Below are 17,357 nucleotides of genomic sequence, written 5' to 3' on the forward strand. Positions count from 1 at the left end.
AATTCAATTAACATATTTAGAATTATTTATAAAACAGAAGTAGCCCAATAGCTGCATAAAAATAATAAATCCTCAAATAAACTCAAACTTGTGGATATGAGATGTTTTAAGCGTTTCTTTTTTTAATTTTTAATTTTTATGTCATAGTATTTCTGTATTTTAATAATGCCACACTACCACATCTTCTGATGCAAATTAGGGAATAGCGCTATTCTCCATGAAGCAACGAGGCGCTTTCATATTAGCAAGCCCACCACGTGCGCACCGCCCCTATTTACGGCCCCCCCCCCAAACCCGTCGGATGTCCACCCCATCATCGTCCCCTTCGTTGAAAGGGTTAACGCCGCTGCGTGCGGGCAAAGAAGAGCGCACGTCTCGGCGCGGCACCTTCGCTTCACCTCGATTCTCAAGACGCGCAATCCTTCCTTGCTCGCTCGCTTGCTTGCAATGTAGCAGATCCTCGTGCCGCTGCTTGGATCTCGCCTGCCTACACACTCGTGCAGTCTCAAATCCAGCCGGATTACAGTTGCAATCGGAACCCAGGAGCTGCAGCGATTGAGGTTCCATCTTCACTGGGTGGTGGGGTAGGTTTCACTTTTGGGTGGATTTAGTCGTTTCTTTGGGGTTTAATCGTGGTTCTGAGTTCTTGAGCAGGGTTGTGAGTCTGTGTTGTGACTCATTGCTTCGATCACCCTAGTATGATCTTTTCGGAACGTGGGTTCGTGAAATCGGGGGAGTTGTACTTGTGTTCTCTCGACATTTAGTCGTTGCGCTTCGGTCTCTGCGAATCTTTGGATAGTGGTTTGTGCAGAAGCTTGTTCTCTGTGAGATGGGGGTGTGGGTTATGTCAATGTGTTTCGAACTGCGGCTGGATGTCGATTTCGAGGTTGTACCGTTGTGTGGTGGTAGTTTTAGGCTTTTTAAATGTGAAAGTTCGAAAGTCACACAATTGCATTTTTGAGATTCTAGGTTTCAGCAGTGTTATGTGGTTGTGTCCTTGTGGTTTCACAATTAGGGGTGATGCTGGGCGCGCAGTCGATGTCAGTTGGATAACAAGCGACCCTCACATGACGTCTGCCACCGGTTTGATTGCAGTTGCAGTAGTTTTGATGTGAATCTCACGGATTGTCGCTCGTGAGCAAGAGTTGGGATTTTTGTTCTTCATATGCTTATGATGGTAGTTTTATCCTGGCTTCTGATGAGATCTTACTTTTTATTGGGTCTGGATTGCAGTGTTTGATTCTGTACGATGAAGTTCAGCAATTGGAACCGTCTCTTTCTGGTGCTCGTTTTGTTAGCTCAGACTTTGGTCTTTACAAGCACGCAAGAAGAAAAGCCTTCCTGTGATCTAAGATGTAAAACTGGGGTTTGCAATTATGACGGTAGTTGCCACTGTGTTCAAGCTACTCTGGGAGGCCCTCTTAATTTTTTTGGGTACCCAATCTACTTTCCCTCACCTCGAAATCTATGAATTATTACTAGTATTCAAAATTTTCTGGGTCCTACAGTTGAAAGGACGATACTGTGTGGTATTGTTTATGAATGCTAGCTATTATCCACACTCTTTTTTCCACCATGAGGTTCTTCAATGTGAACATGCGAAGGAAGTGTTGCTTTGAATAGGAAAATGAAAAGTTAAGAAGGTTTTTTATGCCGCAGCACTACTAGTCATCTGACTTAGCTTGAATACTGTTATGTTGTGTGTTTGCACATTTCGATAAGTCAAGTTATACAAGCTCTCGTTCTCGAAGTCGAAACGTTTTGTGACACACATATCATTGACTGAGTGATGTTGTATGTAGTGGGCAATTTTGTGATCTGCCGAGCCATTATTGCAGTGAATCTCCCGACCTTAGTTTTTGGTGCGTAGACAACAACAACAACAGCACTTGTGGAAAAAAGGAAGATGGCACCCCCACATGTATATGTCAACTTGGATATAGTGGAGATAGGTGCGAGTTCGCAGGTACTCTTTGTGGAGTAGGATACTGCTACAACAATGCAACATGTGTTGATGGAAAAAGCTGTGATTGCCCTCTTGGTTGGCAAGGAAATGCTAACTGCACTTTGGCTACTCCCGAGAAGTCTTCCAGTGGCTCAGGCATCAAGGTTCGTTGCTAGAAATTGCTAAATATTTACTATTGTGTCTACGCTCATCGTCACCTACGTTAGAATTCAGTGAACTGCCACATCTGGTCATTTGTATGGCTTTCCTTACAGCATACTATCTCTTCAGTACTCGCATGAACCTGCCAGTGTATTAAGTATCTGCGTCATCTAATTGTGCGGATTGTGTGGTCAGTGGTGGGGTGGTCTCCTGATTACAGGTGCAGTTGTTGCTGCGATTTCGGTGGCAGTTGCATTTGGCTTGAAAAAGTACAAAGAGAAAATGGATGGAGTTAATCGGTTCAATGAGTTGAAGAAGTCGCAAATGAGAGGCGGGGCTGAATCTGATGATGACGATGCATATGACAGCGATCCTTATGAAGAAGGTGGCAAGAGATCTAGAACAACTCCACAACTGTAGTATATTTTCTGATTTAGGAATTCCTCAGGTTCCTCCGGATGGACGTGAACTGCCGATTGGCATTTGATGTCTTCTACTGCAGCCCAAATTTGTTATCAGAGGGCAATTATTTCGGCTTTTAAAGCTTTTTCTGTGATCTTTCCTTAATCATTTTTTTTTTCCGTCTCCTGGTAGGCTATCTTATCTATTTCCAATTTTTATTTTATGTTCATAAAACTAATCAAGTTTCTGCCCAGCGTAGTGAAAGATCGGTTTCGCCGACTCGTATCAGTTTTAGTGTATTATGTCATGCAGTGTAATGCCAATTCTATTGCTTAAGATTATTGACTTCGAAAGTTTGAGTATAGTGTTCTATATGGTCATTTCACAATACACATTATCTCTTTACTACGATAGTTTGGTGGCATGGTGTTCAATTTCATAGCAGAGATGTCAAAAATTTTGATCGCTGGCATATCTATCTTCACATCCATAGTTTTTCGGTTTTGAGCACCTGTGCACAGGAACAGGTGGCATGTGATGTGATGGCACATATGTTAGTCCAATTGTTTATATTCTTCATCAATGTAAGTAATATGATTGTTGAGTGATCTCCAGGCCTCTTTAAATTAGGGCTTTTTTCGAAAGAACCCACAAGGGACAACACAAGTTGAGCTTAATAGAGAGTAAGATTTGAATTGCAAAGCATAAAAGGTGGAGATTAATTCTTTGCGGCTTTTCGATCTTGTGATTGATTTTGTCTTCTTTACAGCATTTTTTCAATTTCATGGATGTCACAAAGATTGTGTCGCACATATATTACTTCAATAGATACACTAATGACCATGTGGCTTTGTTTGTGAGGATAGTTTGTGTTGTGAGCTCCTCTATATGCAATAGACATATTTGCTTGGGGTTGTGCGAGATGTGATGTGCTTTGTACCAATTTGACCTCATGGTCCAAGCTAAGTATACTAAGCTGTATGACAACTAATTTATCAACATCTTGATGAGTCTTGTCTCTTATCTTTGTCGGTAGCACACTCTCATCAAAAAGATGAGTTGAACATGTCCAAAATTCATGGACATGCAATGGTCAACTATGAAAAAATTGAGTAGGTTTTTGTGACAAGGATGCACAATGATCTATGAGTACCTTATATAGAAGTTGTTTGAATGTATTTTTTTTCCTTTCTTGGTGGTTGATATTACTTGTACTTATTGATGTTGCAGAAGTAATCTCTATCATTGTGACATGCTTGCAAGGACTAAGCATCCTTCTAAAGGCGTAATTTAGTCCTTAATAGGTTTATATAAAGTACAAAGTGTACACAATGTAGAGATTTTGGCCATGGCTTATGGTACCTCAAATCTAGTCATCCACAAGTCTTGGTGTATAGCTCTTACGAATACAAGGACTTTCAATCAAGATTAAGATATCTTTGTAATAAGCTTCATGGCTTTGCTGCCTACAGCCAAGGGTAAAGTTATAGTTTGTATTGTAGAAAAATTGTGTACTAGGCTCGTTAAGAGCATTGCATCCATTGTTGTCCAATAAAATCACAACAATGATGCCAACAACAAGGATATTCTAAAAGTACTACTTGACAATTTGTATGCACTATGGCGTCTTTACTGTGCATTTCTATCCATCAGCATAAGCTATGATTTGAATTGACTAGGTGGAGTCTTCAATCTATTGAGAATATTAAGAATGACCACTAAGCCATTGTTAAGGATAAGAACTTGATGAAAGCAAATAAACAAGTGAGAGTCTTTCAAAGAAATATGACAAAATAGAAATAGAGAATCATGTATATTAAAAAGAAAATTGAAATGGCTATTGTTAAAAGACAAGAAAACTAAAGAATCTTAAAACTAAACTAGAAGCAAGAAAGGAACTAATAAAAGTGAAGAAGTCTTCATTTTTGCCTCTATATATACTATCTCGACTAGAAACTATGTGATGACATTCTATAGGACCTCCAAAAATATGTTGACTTTATATGACATATATTTTAACTTGCAAGGTAAGTTTTTTGTATAGGCACCACATAATTAGCTTGTCAAACAAGCTACTAATACATATTACATGTGGTTAGTTTATTCATCAAGTTTCAAACCTATCAATCAACTACAAGTACATATAAAGTCAAAATAGCATCTAAGAGGCTTTTAGGAAGCTCTTCTAGAAGGTATTATAAAATTAATCTATTTTTATCTAATTTTATTTACTTCTACTTATTCATATTATTTACGTAATAATTATAGTACATATATATTTGTAGCATTATTCTCCTTTATAGGAACAAGTTCCATGAAGAACAATAATTACATATTGAGGAAATCTAAGATGTGGCAAATTATATCTGCAACGTACTTTGAACTTTGTTCCCTTTGAAGGAAGTAGATAGGTCTTCTCAGCCATCAGTACTGTCCCATTCAAAGGTGGAAAGACAACCCTATTACTTCATCATTATTGAAACCTTCGTAACTTCCTTAAAATGAAATATTTATAATACCATCATAAGTCGTTCCTACCTTCAATAAAATCACCAAATATTGAGAGTTTTTTTTATAGGTTGTGATATCAAACACATTGTATCTTGCCATCTATTCGAAGGAGAACATGTTATTCTTGAAGGTCTTCATCTCTATTACGTCGTCTTGAAGGGTGTGATAACTGTAAGGTCTTATTCAAGAAGTCAGCAAATGATGGCTCTTGAGTTGAATCTGTTGGCTGTTGATTCTCCATTTCTTTAATATTACAATTATACAAAAATTACAAACAAGGATAGAAGGTAGAATGTAATATTTTTTAAATTGTGTTTTTTTTATAATAAAGATTTACTATCATTTATCTTGGTTTTGATGGATATCATTGATGAAAAGCTTTGACCTTCTTTGTTGCATTTGTAAGATTTTTTATTAACTTCCATGTGCATTTGTAAGATTTTTTATTAACTTCCATGTGCATTTGCTAACATCATATCCATGCCAATGAATAAGATATTCAATCCTATGTCAATGTCGCCTTAAATCTAAGATTTCTTTTACCTTGAATTTTTGATTATTATCCACTTCTATAGAAGGCTATGGTATTTGTCTTCTTTCCAACATATTTATTGTCTTTTATGGTTCTAAAAGAAACATGTGAAATACAAGATGGATTTTGATAGACTCTTATAGATATAATCGATAAGTGACTAGATTGACTTGTTTACAAATAGAAAATGGTTTAAATCTATAATAATCCAACCTATTACAAAGGTAAATAGTTTTAATATTATGAAAAAGTAACCATATCTTATTATCAATATGAAAATGAGGTTGTTTCTTGTAATAAGCATCTGCATTGCTCTTTTGTTGTTCTTAAGCATCTTTTAGTTGTGCCTTTATTGTTACATATAGCTCAAATAAATGATTTATCAAATCCTCTATCACAAGTTTAAAAACTTTTGAAAAGTCAAAAGAATCAAGTTATGGATGATAACCATAATTAGCAAAGTAAGGTGTTTGTTATGTAGAAGAATGTATCATATTATTATAAGCAAATTATGCCAATGGCAAAAGAGTTGTCCAATCATCTTGTTGGTAGTTGATGGTACACCTTAAATACTACTTCAAAACTTGATTTACACACTCTATTTATCCATCAATTTGAGGATGAAAAGCTAAAGATAATTTTAGGTGCACTTTTAGAATCGTAAAAAGTGTTTTTCAAAATCTTAATACAAACTGAATTTTCTTATCTGATATAATATCTTTAGGCAATCCATGATAGCAATAGATGTTGTCAAAGAAAAACTTGGCTATTTCTTCATTTGTAATAGTTTTTACACTTGGTGTACCATCAACTATCAACAAGATGATTGGACATACTTTAAGGTGTACCATCAACTACCATTGGTAGTTGATGGTACATCACAAAGTATGCCAAGTTGGTGAAATGATCTACTATCGCAAATATAGAGTCATAAGAACTTGAGACTAGAAGATCCATGATAAATCCATAGAAATAGAAGACCATGATTGTTCTGAAATAGGCAATGATTGGAAAAGTCCATAGAAAGATGGTGAGTTTTTGACCTTAAACAAATGTCACATGACTAGACAAAGTCTTTCAATGCCTTTTACATTTGTGGCTACTAAAAATCTCTAGATATAAGTTCTAAAATTTTGTTATATCCAAAATATCCAACCGTTGGAAAGTCATGACATGCTTGAAGAATACATAAATATGCTTTTTCTTCTAAAATGTATAGATGTGCTTTGAAATATAATAAGTTGTTTTTGAACTTGAACTTGGAAGCATTATGAAACTTAGAAGAAAGGTTTTTGATATCATAAACAAGAAGATATATTTAATTGAATTTATTTGACAAGGATTGAATTCACGATCAATGTTGATTTTATTGCTTGAAGATGAAAATACTTTGTCTTTAAGAAAATCATTCTTTGTTGATTAAAAGATACGTCTCCTTCTTTTGATACAAGATAAGAATGTCTACAAAAAAACATCTAACAAACCTTATTATTTTTTAAGTTGATAATGTATTGTAATTGCTTATAGTATGTAAAAACTAGTTATAATATATAATATATTTTAAAGTCTTGATGTATGTTAGAATAGTTAATAGATTAATTTAATGAGAGTGGATATAAAAAACTTTATTTTAAGATTTATCTATTTTGATTATAACATTTAAAAAAATTTCGGACCTAAATGCTTATTATGAAGCCTTGAGAGGACATTAGAGTCTAAAGAAAAAAGTCTAAACTATTAGGAGACTTATTGGAAAGAATGAAACTAAGGTATGGCTCGATGAAGACAAGGAATAAAGATCTTCATCCCTATTGATCAAATATCATACCCAATGAGCTTCAAGGAGGCTGTCCGAGCTATATTAGAGATTAAGGTTTTTTTTTCGATGTCATTCGAGCTTTGGAGGTTAAGATCAAGAAGTTTAGATTTTTGGATACAGATTGGGTGCAAATTTTGTGTAATTTGGAGTTTTTATGGAGTTATTAGTGTTCAAAGTTAAGGTATTAATTTTTACCTATTATCACTCTTTGTGGCATAACATATGCTTACAAAAAGTAATAAAGGATCAACAATTAGAATTGAAGAGAAAATTTGTTTGGCTAGACTTTCCATATATTATTTAATGAATTTGGAGTTTTGATGAAGAAGTTATAGAGAGTTGAAGTTAGTACATCCAAATCAAAGGCAATAAGCGAGTGATTTTGTTCATAGTAATGGTTGGAGCCATATCTTGAGTTTTTAGACAAATTTTTGGTTCAAACCTTTTGAAAAAGATAGATTATTGTATTAAAAAGCTATATATATATATATATATATATATATATATATATATATATATATATAAATTTTGTGGTATTTGAATATTTAGTTTGTAAGATATAAAGAAAATTACATACAAGTATATAAAAACTAGGGTTTAAAGCTATTGTTAGGATTTTGGCAATATCTTAAGATCTGCAACAAATTTGCAGTTGAAATTTGTTGTGGTATTTTTTAAAAATACATTAGTACTTCTTGTAATAATTTGAGTATGTTTTAATGGTCCAATTGAGAGATATGAGTTGTTGAAGTTTGAAAATAATATCCTATAAGGATAATTAAGGATTTAGAATTTTTAATTATATTTTGGATATTTTTGGAACCTTAAGACTTATATGTTTAGTGTGATTTCTCCTAAAAGTGATATATATATATATATATATATATATATATATATATATAAACTTGGCATTTTTTATCCCAAGATTTGATTGAGAAATTAATTATAGCTAGGAGTCCAATACTTTTTTAAAGCAAATTCTCTCTATCCCGACATCAATAAGTGATCTTAAAATCTAATTTTGATAAAGACATGCTCCAACGGGCTTGGCAACATTTCAAAACATGTACTCACATAAAGTATTTAAGATTCTTTTGGTCAGTATAAACAATGATTAGATTAGAAGCACCTTCTAGATAATGACACCATTCTTGAAACAAATCCACAATTGGAAGAAGTTTTTTGTTATGAATCTCATAGTTGATCTCGACTATTGAAAATTTTCTTAATTAAAAAGCTATTCGATGAAATTTATCATTTATTCCCATATGTCATAATATGATATCCAAAGCAAAGTTTAATGCTTTTGTATCTATAAAAAATTGCTAAAAAAAATTTACACAATACAAGATTGATGCAGAAATAAAGGTTGTCTTCAAAGCTTCAAATACTATTTCTGCTTCTTAATTCCATTGAAGTTTTTTTTTATAAGTCAAATATATAAATGAAGCTACAACTTAAGAGAAGTTTTTCATGAAGATCTGATAGTAATTGATAAATTTCAATAAATAATGAACATCTCTTACTGTTTTGGATCTTATAATTTATAATAGTTTAAATTTTTTTAGGATCCGTTATAAGTCTATCATTTGAAATGATATATACTAAGAAGTCAACTTGAGTAGAGTAGAATACATACTTTTCTATTTTGGCTTAAAATCCCACATCTTTTAGTTTTTGTAATACATGACGAAGATAAAGTTCATGTTCTTCTGTGTCCTTAGAATAGATTAAGATATCATGTAGATAACAGATAACAAAGTCATCTAAAAACTCTTGAAAAGTATTATTTATTAGATATTGAAAAGCTATTAGTATATTTCTAAGTCTAAAAGGCACAACATTGTTGTACTATAAATGCTTATAGTATATAAAAATTAGTTAAAACATATTATATGTTAATAAATCTAGATGTGTATTAGAGTAGTTAATAGATTAAATTAAAGGGAATTGGTATAAGAAACCTTACTTTTTTTGTTTTACTTGTTTTGATTTTGGCATAAAAAAATAAAAATAAAAATAAAAATATATAAGACCTAAATATTTTATAAAAATCCTTAGAAGAAGGTGGAAGCCTATGAATAAAAATCTAAACTAATAGGAGGCTAATTAGAAGGGATGAAAGCAAGGCATGGTCGGATGAAGGCAAGGAATGGAGAACTTCAATCCTATTGGTCAAATACCATACCCAATGGCCTTTAAGGATGTTGTTTGTGACCTTAACAAGGGTTTTGGCAATTTTAAAGAAGGCATTTGGAAATTAGAAGCCAAAGTTGTAAAGTTTAGGATTTGAATTACAATTTTTGTACAAAAATTAGAGGATTTGGAGTTAGGGTGAAGAGATTATAGCCATTTGAAGCTGAGGTATTAATTTAAGACATACTATTACTCTTTTGAGGGTACAAGGAATTGTACCGAAGTTTTTGAAGATTGGAAAGTGCGGTTAGAATAGTGATTTCAAAAACTACATCTTTTGTAAAAGAATTATTGCTTTTGGAGTTCATGTGAAGGAGTTATAGGGAATTAAAGGAGGTTCTTTTAAATCAAAAGTAGTAAGTGAGCGGTTTTGTTTGTAGTAATGGTTGGGGCCATAACTTGAGTTTTTGGATGAATTTTAGGCTCAAACTTTTTAAAAAATATAAAATTTTGTGTTAAGAAGCTATATCTATAAATTTCATGGTATTTAAACTTATATTTTGTGAAATAAGAAGAAAATTACACATGGGTGTATAAAGACAAGGATTTAAAGTGATTATAAGGATTTTCAAGATATCTCAAGATCCAGAATGAATTTTCTATTGAAATTTATTATTAAAGTTAATAAAAATATATAAATACCTAAAGTAAAATTTAAGTTTTTTTGGACAATTGAATTAAGAGATATGAGGTGTTGAAGTTGAAGAAAATTTCTACACAAGGATATACAAGGTTTTAGAGGATTTTATCATATTTTAGATGTTGTTGGTTACTTGAGGCTTGTATATTTGGTGTAATTATTAAAAAACGGAAATTTTATATGTAAACTTGGTCTTTCTTATCTCAAGACTTGATTCAGCAATTAGTGACATCAAGAAGCCCAATGCTTCCTTGAAGCATACTCTCACTACTCCGATAACGTTGTATTCAAAATGTCTATACCTAGTTCAAAATGTAGTCTTCCATTCATTTCTTTCTTTGATGTGTATCAAATTTTATGCTCCTCATAGATCTATTTTTGTATAGATCTTACCTTGATTGAACTGATAAAAAATTCTAGATATTAAAGATAGCAGATACCTATTTTTGATGGTGATTTTATTGAATCTTTGATAATCAACATATATCTACAATGATCTATCTTTTTTCTTTATAAATATATTGGAGCTACTCCTAGAGATTTGGAATGGCATATTAAGTTCTTGACTAGATTTTCTTCAATATATTTCTTGAGTTCAACCAACTTATTTTGTGATAAATTATAAATTGGTCCAAATAATGTTATATTATAATTATTTATAGTATATAAAAATTAATTAAAATAGATAATATATTTATAAATATTCATATACTTTAGAATATTTAGTAGATTAATTTAAAGAGAATAAATGTAAGAAAATTTATTTTGAGGTTTATCTGTGTTGATTATAGTGTTTAAATTATATAAGATTTAGATATTTAGTATAAAATTTAAGGAGAAGATTGGTGCTCAAAGATGAAGACCTAAACCTCTAAAAAAATTATTTGAAGGGATGAAAGTAAGGTATAGATGGAAGAAGGTTAATAGTAAAGATCTTCATTCCTATTGTTCAAAAGCCATGCCCATAAGCATTCACGTATCTTTTTAAGACATATTATTGTTCTTTTGAGAATGCAAGGAATTTTATGATATATTCTGGAAATAAAAAGATATGGCCACAAGGATGATTTTAAAATCTACATCTTTTGTAAAAGAATTTTTGCATTCAGAGTTTGTATGAAGAAGTTATAGAGTATTGAAGATAGCACATGTAATTCAAAAGCAATAAGTGAGTCATTTTGTTGATAGTAATAGTTGGAGCCATATCTTGAGTTTCTAAATGAATTTTTAGCTCAAAATTTTTAAAAGTATGTGTTATTAGGTTAAAAAGCTATATATTAAAGTTTTATAATATTTGAGTACTTAATTTGTGAGATATGAAGAAATTTACATATAAGTATATGAAAGTAAGAGTTTGTAGCTACTATTAGGGTTTTGACAATATTTCAAGATTCATGATGAATTTATAGTTGAAATTTGTTGTAGTAGTTATTAAAAATATATTAGTACTTCATATAAAATTTTGATTTTTTTGGATGGTCCAATCGTAAGATATGAACTGCTGAAGTTTGGAAAAAATTCACCTTAAAGATATACAAGGTTTTATAATATTTTTATCACATTTTTGGTGATCTTTGGTACTTAAGGCTTATATATTAATGTAATTGCCCCTACAAGGGTAATTTTATATATAGACTATATTTTTTATTTTTTTATTTTTATCTTAAGGCTTGGTTGAAATATTAGTAACAATTAAAAGTCCAACACTTATTTAAGGCAAATTCTCTCTACTCCAACATTGGTTGTTGAACTCCTTTTTGAAGGTCAATTGAGTAGTCATAGGAACAATGTTTTGGTAGAGTATCCACATTTTTTTTTTCAAATACATCTTGAAAATCTTTATATTGGCTTTGATAAATCTAAAATGATTGGATTAGAAGGAGATCTAATGATATTAAATATCACAAAGCTATTATATCCATTAATTGTTATCTCTATAAGAAGGATTTTAAGAATAATATTTTTTGAAGACAATAGATGATTATCTATGACTTTTACATGAATAGGTTTAGTTTTCTTCATTAAAAGTATGTTATATTTTTTTAGCAAATTCTTCATCTAAGAAACACATTAAAACTCTTAAATCTAACAAGGCATACTTTTAATGAAGAATTTATATATCTTCTACTTTTGAATGTATATATTGAGAAGACATTGGCATTGTCATTAAATTATAGTGACATTGAGGTGCACTTATGTGACTTTCAGATCAAAATTGAAAAAGTCAATTGTTACATTCTATAGCAAAGTCAATTGCTTGACTCAATGTTTGAGAATCAAGTAAGTTGAGCATCAATTTTTTTACCTCATACTGTAATCTATAAAAAAATTGGCTAACAAATGCAACATCATCTCACTTAATATTAATTGCAAGTTGTTAAAACTATGAAGCATATAATATTATTAATCCATTTCTTTGTCACAAAATATGGATCTTATTGGTTATAACTCAAATTATATCATGCTTTCTATACATGAATCAAAACTCTATAAAAAAAGCCTCTAAATTATCCAATATTGGATTTCATTGTTCAAGAAAAGATGAAAACCATGATAATATTAAATCTGAAAGGAATGTATTAATTAATCTAATTTGTGATCCAAGAATTGAATAGCTTTGGAGTTGAAGTTCAATCACAAAGTATACTTAGTTAATAAATCCTTGAAACTTGGATCTTGTGCTATCAAACTTCATGAATAGTGCAATTTTTGATTCTTTAACACTAGAAGGATGTTCCATCATAGAAAAATGGACATGATTTGGTACAGATATTGAAGCAATTCCAACCATTTCTATACCTTTATTTCCTATCATTCTTGTTGCTTTTTGTGGCAATAAATTGAGTTGATGTATCACATGTATTAACTTCCTCAATTGCTCTTGTATTTACACCATTGCACTCTTCATTTCAAGAATCTCTGCCACGATAACACTTTAAAAAAAATATGTCTAATATTACTCAAGACAAATAGAAGAAAAGTTTTGAAAAAAATAAAATAAAAAATACTAAAGATAATATTAGTTTAAAAGAGGATAATCCGAAACTCCTAGTATGCTTTAGTCTTATAAAGAAAAAAGGATAATCTACTCTTAATTAAGAAAAGATAAATCTTTGATATTATAAGTATACTCTTGTCAATCTGTCAGGGATAAGAACTTGATAAAAGTAAATATATAAGTAAGATTCTCTCAAAGAAATATGAAAAAATAGAAATAGAGAAGTATATATATTATAAAGGAAACTAGAATGGCTATTGCCAAAAGATAAGAAAACTAGAGACTCTTGAAACTAGACTAGAAGCAAGAAAGGAATTGATAAGAGTGAAGAAGGCTTTATTTTTGCCTCTATATATACTATCTAACTAGGATTTATGTGGCAACATTTTATAGGACCTCCAAAAATATATTGACTTTACATAACATATATCTTAAATTGCAAGGCAAGTTTTCTATATAGATGCCACATAATTAGCTTCTTCTACAAGCTACAAACATATGTAGTACATAGTTAGTTTGTTAACCAAGTTTCTAATGTATTAATCAAGTACAAACATATGTAAAGTCAATACAACATTTAGGAAGTTTTTTTAAAAGGTATTATAAAATTAATCTACTTTTACCTATTTTTACCTATTTCTATCTATTTATATTATTTATATAATATTTATAATAGTTATATATCCATAATAGCCATGGTGTGTGTTTACTACAAGGAGATGACTTTTAAGGATGCTATTGATAAATGCTTCAATTTCCAAAGAAAATTTCATATCAAATAGGTTCATTGCAATGGCTAATTTCCACAACTTCAAATTTTTTGTGGTAGGTTGGCTTCCATTTTTCTAACATAAGCACTATCAAATTTGACTTTTTCATGATGGTGTGGAAAAAGGATAACTATCAAAAGTGCCTCACGAATTTGTTGCTTAAGAGTATCTTGTATTCTAAAAAATTTGATAGAATCTATCAAACTTAATAAGGATGGATGTTTTTAGACAACTATAGAGATGAATTTCATCCATTCTTAATTTATCTAAAATATAATCTGGCCACAATTTTAAAATAAACTAAATTAGGTATTTCAAGGAAAGCCCTAATTTAAAGAGTCTTGGTGATCTTGCAACATAGGTACCCAACTTGCACTCTAAACTTTTTAATTCATCCATTCATCATCCATACACTAATAGATATAACTCACACTCTAACCTTTTTAATTCATCCATTCATCATCCATGCACTAATTGATATAGGTGTCAATGAGCTCAGTGACTAGCAACCAATTGGTGCAGTGATCCCTAATAGATTGGTACAAGGGATGCATGGTTAAGGTTTGGGCTTTTCTTTTTATTAAAAAATAATAATAATAATAAAATAAAATAAATCATTTATGAAAAATTAGACAGGATTAAGAAAATCAGTTATGAACAATTAGACAGGATTAAAGGTTTAGGGTTTATTATAATGATCTGAAGCCATTTGGGTTTTGCATTCCTCTAGTACCAGGTAGCAGCTGGGTACCTATTCCGCTACGGCCATTGTTGAGTAAGTTGACGTAGTATTTAAACGTAGGTTGGATTGGTTAAAATGTGCGGATTGAAGGCTGGTGTAGGGGTCTTCCTTCCTGTGAGAGGACCCACAGGGATGGTCCACATCAAGATTACTCTTGCCATGCATTCCAATTACATTGTTAATACGGATGGATAATTGCCTGTAAAAGCTACCAATGAGTTTGAGCTCCCAAATTGAGCGATGATAGACAAGATACCATTAGTCCTTACGAGAAGGAACACACGGAAGAATGCATCGCTTTGCACAGGTGTATTTTATTTAATTTCTCTATTCGTACGATATACGTAATTTAAAATTTTCTCTTCTTCATATGCTGAATGCCAATAGTGGCAGGATTCGTTTTTAGTGTTATTATGCACAATGCGAGGAGCGCGACAAAGCCACCACATGCTGCATACCTGTCTAGATTACACGAAACCATTGAATGGAGAAAAGTCGTCAGTTTGTTAGCATGCTTCCATTGTTAAGAAGATGGGAAGTAGAATGTTCTGGTTGTAGTTGTGTATAGCCAGCCTTATAATTATACGCCTTTCGTATGCCGAGCATGGACAGTTTCTAACAGCATTCTACCACTACCGGCAGATTCATGCAGAATGATAACGCAGGGAAGCATCGTGAAACTTGTGGGGAACCATCAAGCTACTCTGCACAGGAAATATTGGATCGATTCACTTGGCTGGTCACGAGAAAATCGCTGTCTGCCATCAACCTCTCCATGTCTTCTCTCCACAACGCCATGAATACATTGATAGCTTTAGGTCCAATGTGACTGGGCAGCATCAGAATGCAGCCATTATAGGGATTGTCAGCAGGTCCTGCAAACACTGGCTTCCCGAACCCGAAGTCGGTATCATAGAATGGCATCCGGAACCAACCCGCGGAGGAGATGTCGTTACCCATGAGGTTGATGGAGCTCATGGTGAGATGCTCCTGCGCCTCGCACCACGCCCAGGAAGATTTTACATACTCGTCCGTCATCTTCACGACACTTTCTCGAACCAGTTGCGCTGAGAACGACAGAGGCTTCTCCAGGATGTCGCAGACCTTCGCAGGCATGCATGTGAAGATGATCGCGTTGCCGAAGTAGCCCTCCGGCAAATTGGGCTTGATTCGCTTTCTGGCGTCCATAGTGGTGAAAAATCTGGCTTCCTCCGAATCAGCGCAGCCCTTGGCTCGGATTACCGCTCTAAAGAGGTGCGCAGACAGGCTTTCGAAAGTGGTGAATGAGCCCAAACTTCCGTCACCTAGAGCCTCGGCCTTGATCTTCTTCAGCATCTCGGGAGTGAAGGTGAACAACCTCTCCACCATTTTGCGCGTTGGCGGCGGCTCCATTACCTTGGGTCGGAGCCGGAGCTCTCTGGGACAAGTGTCGGGCTTGGCACGTCCCATTGAAGAGAGCAGGTGGTGGTCGTAGTTAGGCAGTTGCGAGATCTGCTCCCCGCGGACCAGTTCTGTCCACGACGCCATGAAGTTGTGAGCAGAGATGCCGTCGGCGACGGTGTGATGGTTGGCCATTCCCAGCGCGAAGCCGCCGCATTGAAACTTGGTGATTTGAATGATCTGCACGGGCTGGAATTCGATGCTCACGGAGTAGTCCACCGTGGGCACTAATAACTTGTTGAAGACGTAATTTGGCTGGAAGTTCTCGAAGTCGTCGATGGTACCATCCACTTCGGCGTCGACCCACACCACTCCCTTATTGTTACAGTGGATTTCGTACCCGATGTTCCCCTCCGCTCGCCGGACCCGCCCTGCCATGGGGTAAAACACCACCAAGAGCTTGGCTAGGGCTGCTTTCAGCCTGGTTGTCACATGCTCGTTGGCACCGGGAGAAGTCTCTCGGTAGAGATACAGAGTGCGCACATGGGTGGGACGGACAAAGTTATCGCAGATGGAGCAGGATAACACATGGAGCTCCGCGGGAAATTCCAGGTACACAATGGACGTCTTTGAAGATATGATGCGCATTCGAGGAACCGATTCCGTGACCTCATCGATCCCTGCCGTAGGACGAAATGCAAGGAGTTGACAAATCATTCGAAATTTCACAAATAGCAGAATAGATATCTGAATGGATACCAACCTTAGGTTACAAACAACATGATGAGGCTAGAATTAGCAGAACAAACGAACTGAATAATATGTTGTTTGAACTCGTTGGAACTACATCATGAGCCAACCAACAAGACTTCCATGAAGAAACTGTGTGTCAAAAAGTCCATCATACCCATGACGAGCGGTCGCCGTCGAGGAGAGCCAAGGTGAAATATTGCTTTCAGTCCGCAAGATGTGTGTCAAGGCAACAAACTATTCCAACACTCTCATGCCACTTGATTCTCAGTGCTGGAATGTATTAGAGTTAGGGATCGGCGAGGAACGCAACCGTGACTCAATGGCAGCCGCTACCTTGAAGATGCTTCCATGATCAGCAGCTGGAATGAAGTTGAGGGGAGTGAATCCTGCATGAGTTGATAGGATGTCGAAATGTGCCTGACAGACCCCGTGCAGACAGAGAGCTCTGCATTGCAATCGTCCTGCACTCTGCGCATGAATCCCGTCGACAGCAGAATAGTGACTGAT

The 17,357-nt window shown here is 33.8% G+C and overlaps 2 protein-coding genes across 5 annotated transcripts; one reads left to right on the forward strand and one right to left on the reverse strand.

Moving 5' to 3' along the window:
* Positions 1-370: 370 nt before the first annotated feature.
* LOC112274596 (uncharacterized) lies at positions 371-2,862 on the forward strand. Of its 4 annotated transcripts, XM_073529944.2 has the most exons (5): positions 371-584; positions 1,016-1,083; positions 1,234-1,434; positions 1,803-2,109; positions 2,303-2,862. In XM_073529944.2, exons 3-5 carry the CDS (start codon positions 1,250-1,252, stop codon positions 2,525-2,527), a joined length of 717 nt encoding a protein of 238 aa, XP_073386045.1. In that variant the 5' UTR covers positions 371-584; positions 1,016-1,083; positions 1,234-1,249; the 3' UTR covers positions 2,528-2,862. The 4 variants fall into 4 exon arrangements, with proteins under 4 accessions (XP_073386045.1, XP_024360033.1, XP_073386046.1 ...); XM_024504265.3 differs by lacking the exon at positions 1,016-1,083; XM_073529945.2 differs by lacking the exon at positions 1,016-1,083 and having other exon boundaries at positions 371-560.
* Positions 2,863-15,197: 12,335 nt separating this feature from the next.
* Positions 15,198-17,357, reverse strand: LOC112274047 (shikimate O-hydroxycinnamoyltransferase). Its single transcript, XM_024503187.3, has 2 exons — positions 17,005-17,357; positions 15,198-16,777 (listed from the first exon to the last, which is right to left on the reverse strand). Exons 1-2 carry the CDS (start codon positions 17,006-17,008, stop codon positions 15,417-15,419), a joined length of 1,365 nt encoding a protein of 454 aa, XP_024358955.1. The 5' UTR covers positions 17,009-17,357; the 3' UTR covers positions 15,198-15,416.

The sequence above is a fragment of the Physcomitrium patens genome, chromosome 21 (genome assembly GCF_059467195.1).
Source record: "Physcomitrium patens ecotype Gransden chromosome 21, ASM5946719v1, whole genome shotgun sequence".
Classification (NCBI taxonomy): Eukaryota; Viridiplantae; Streptophyta; class Bryopsida; order Funariales; family Funariaceae; genus Physcomitrium; species Physcomitrium patens.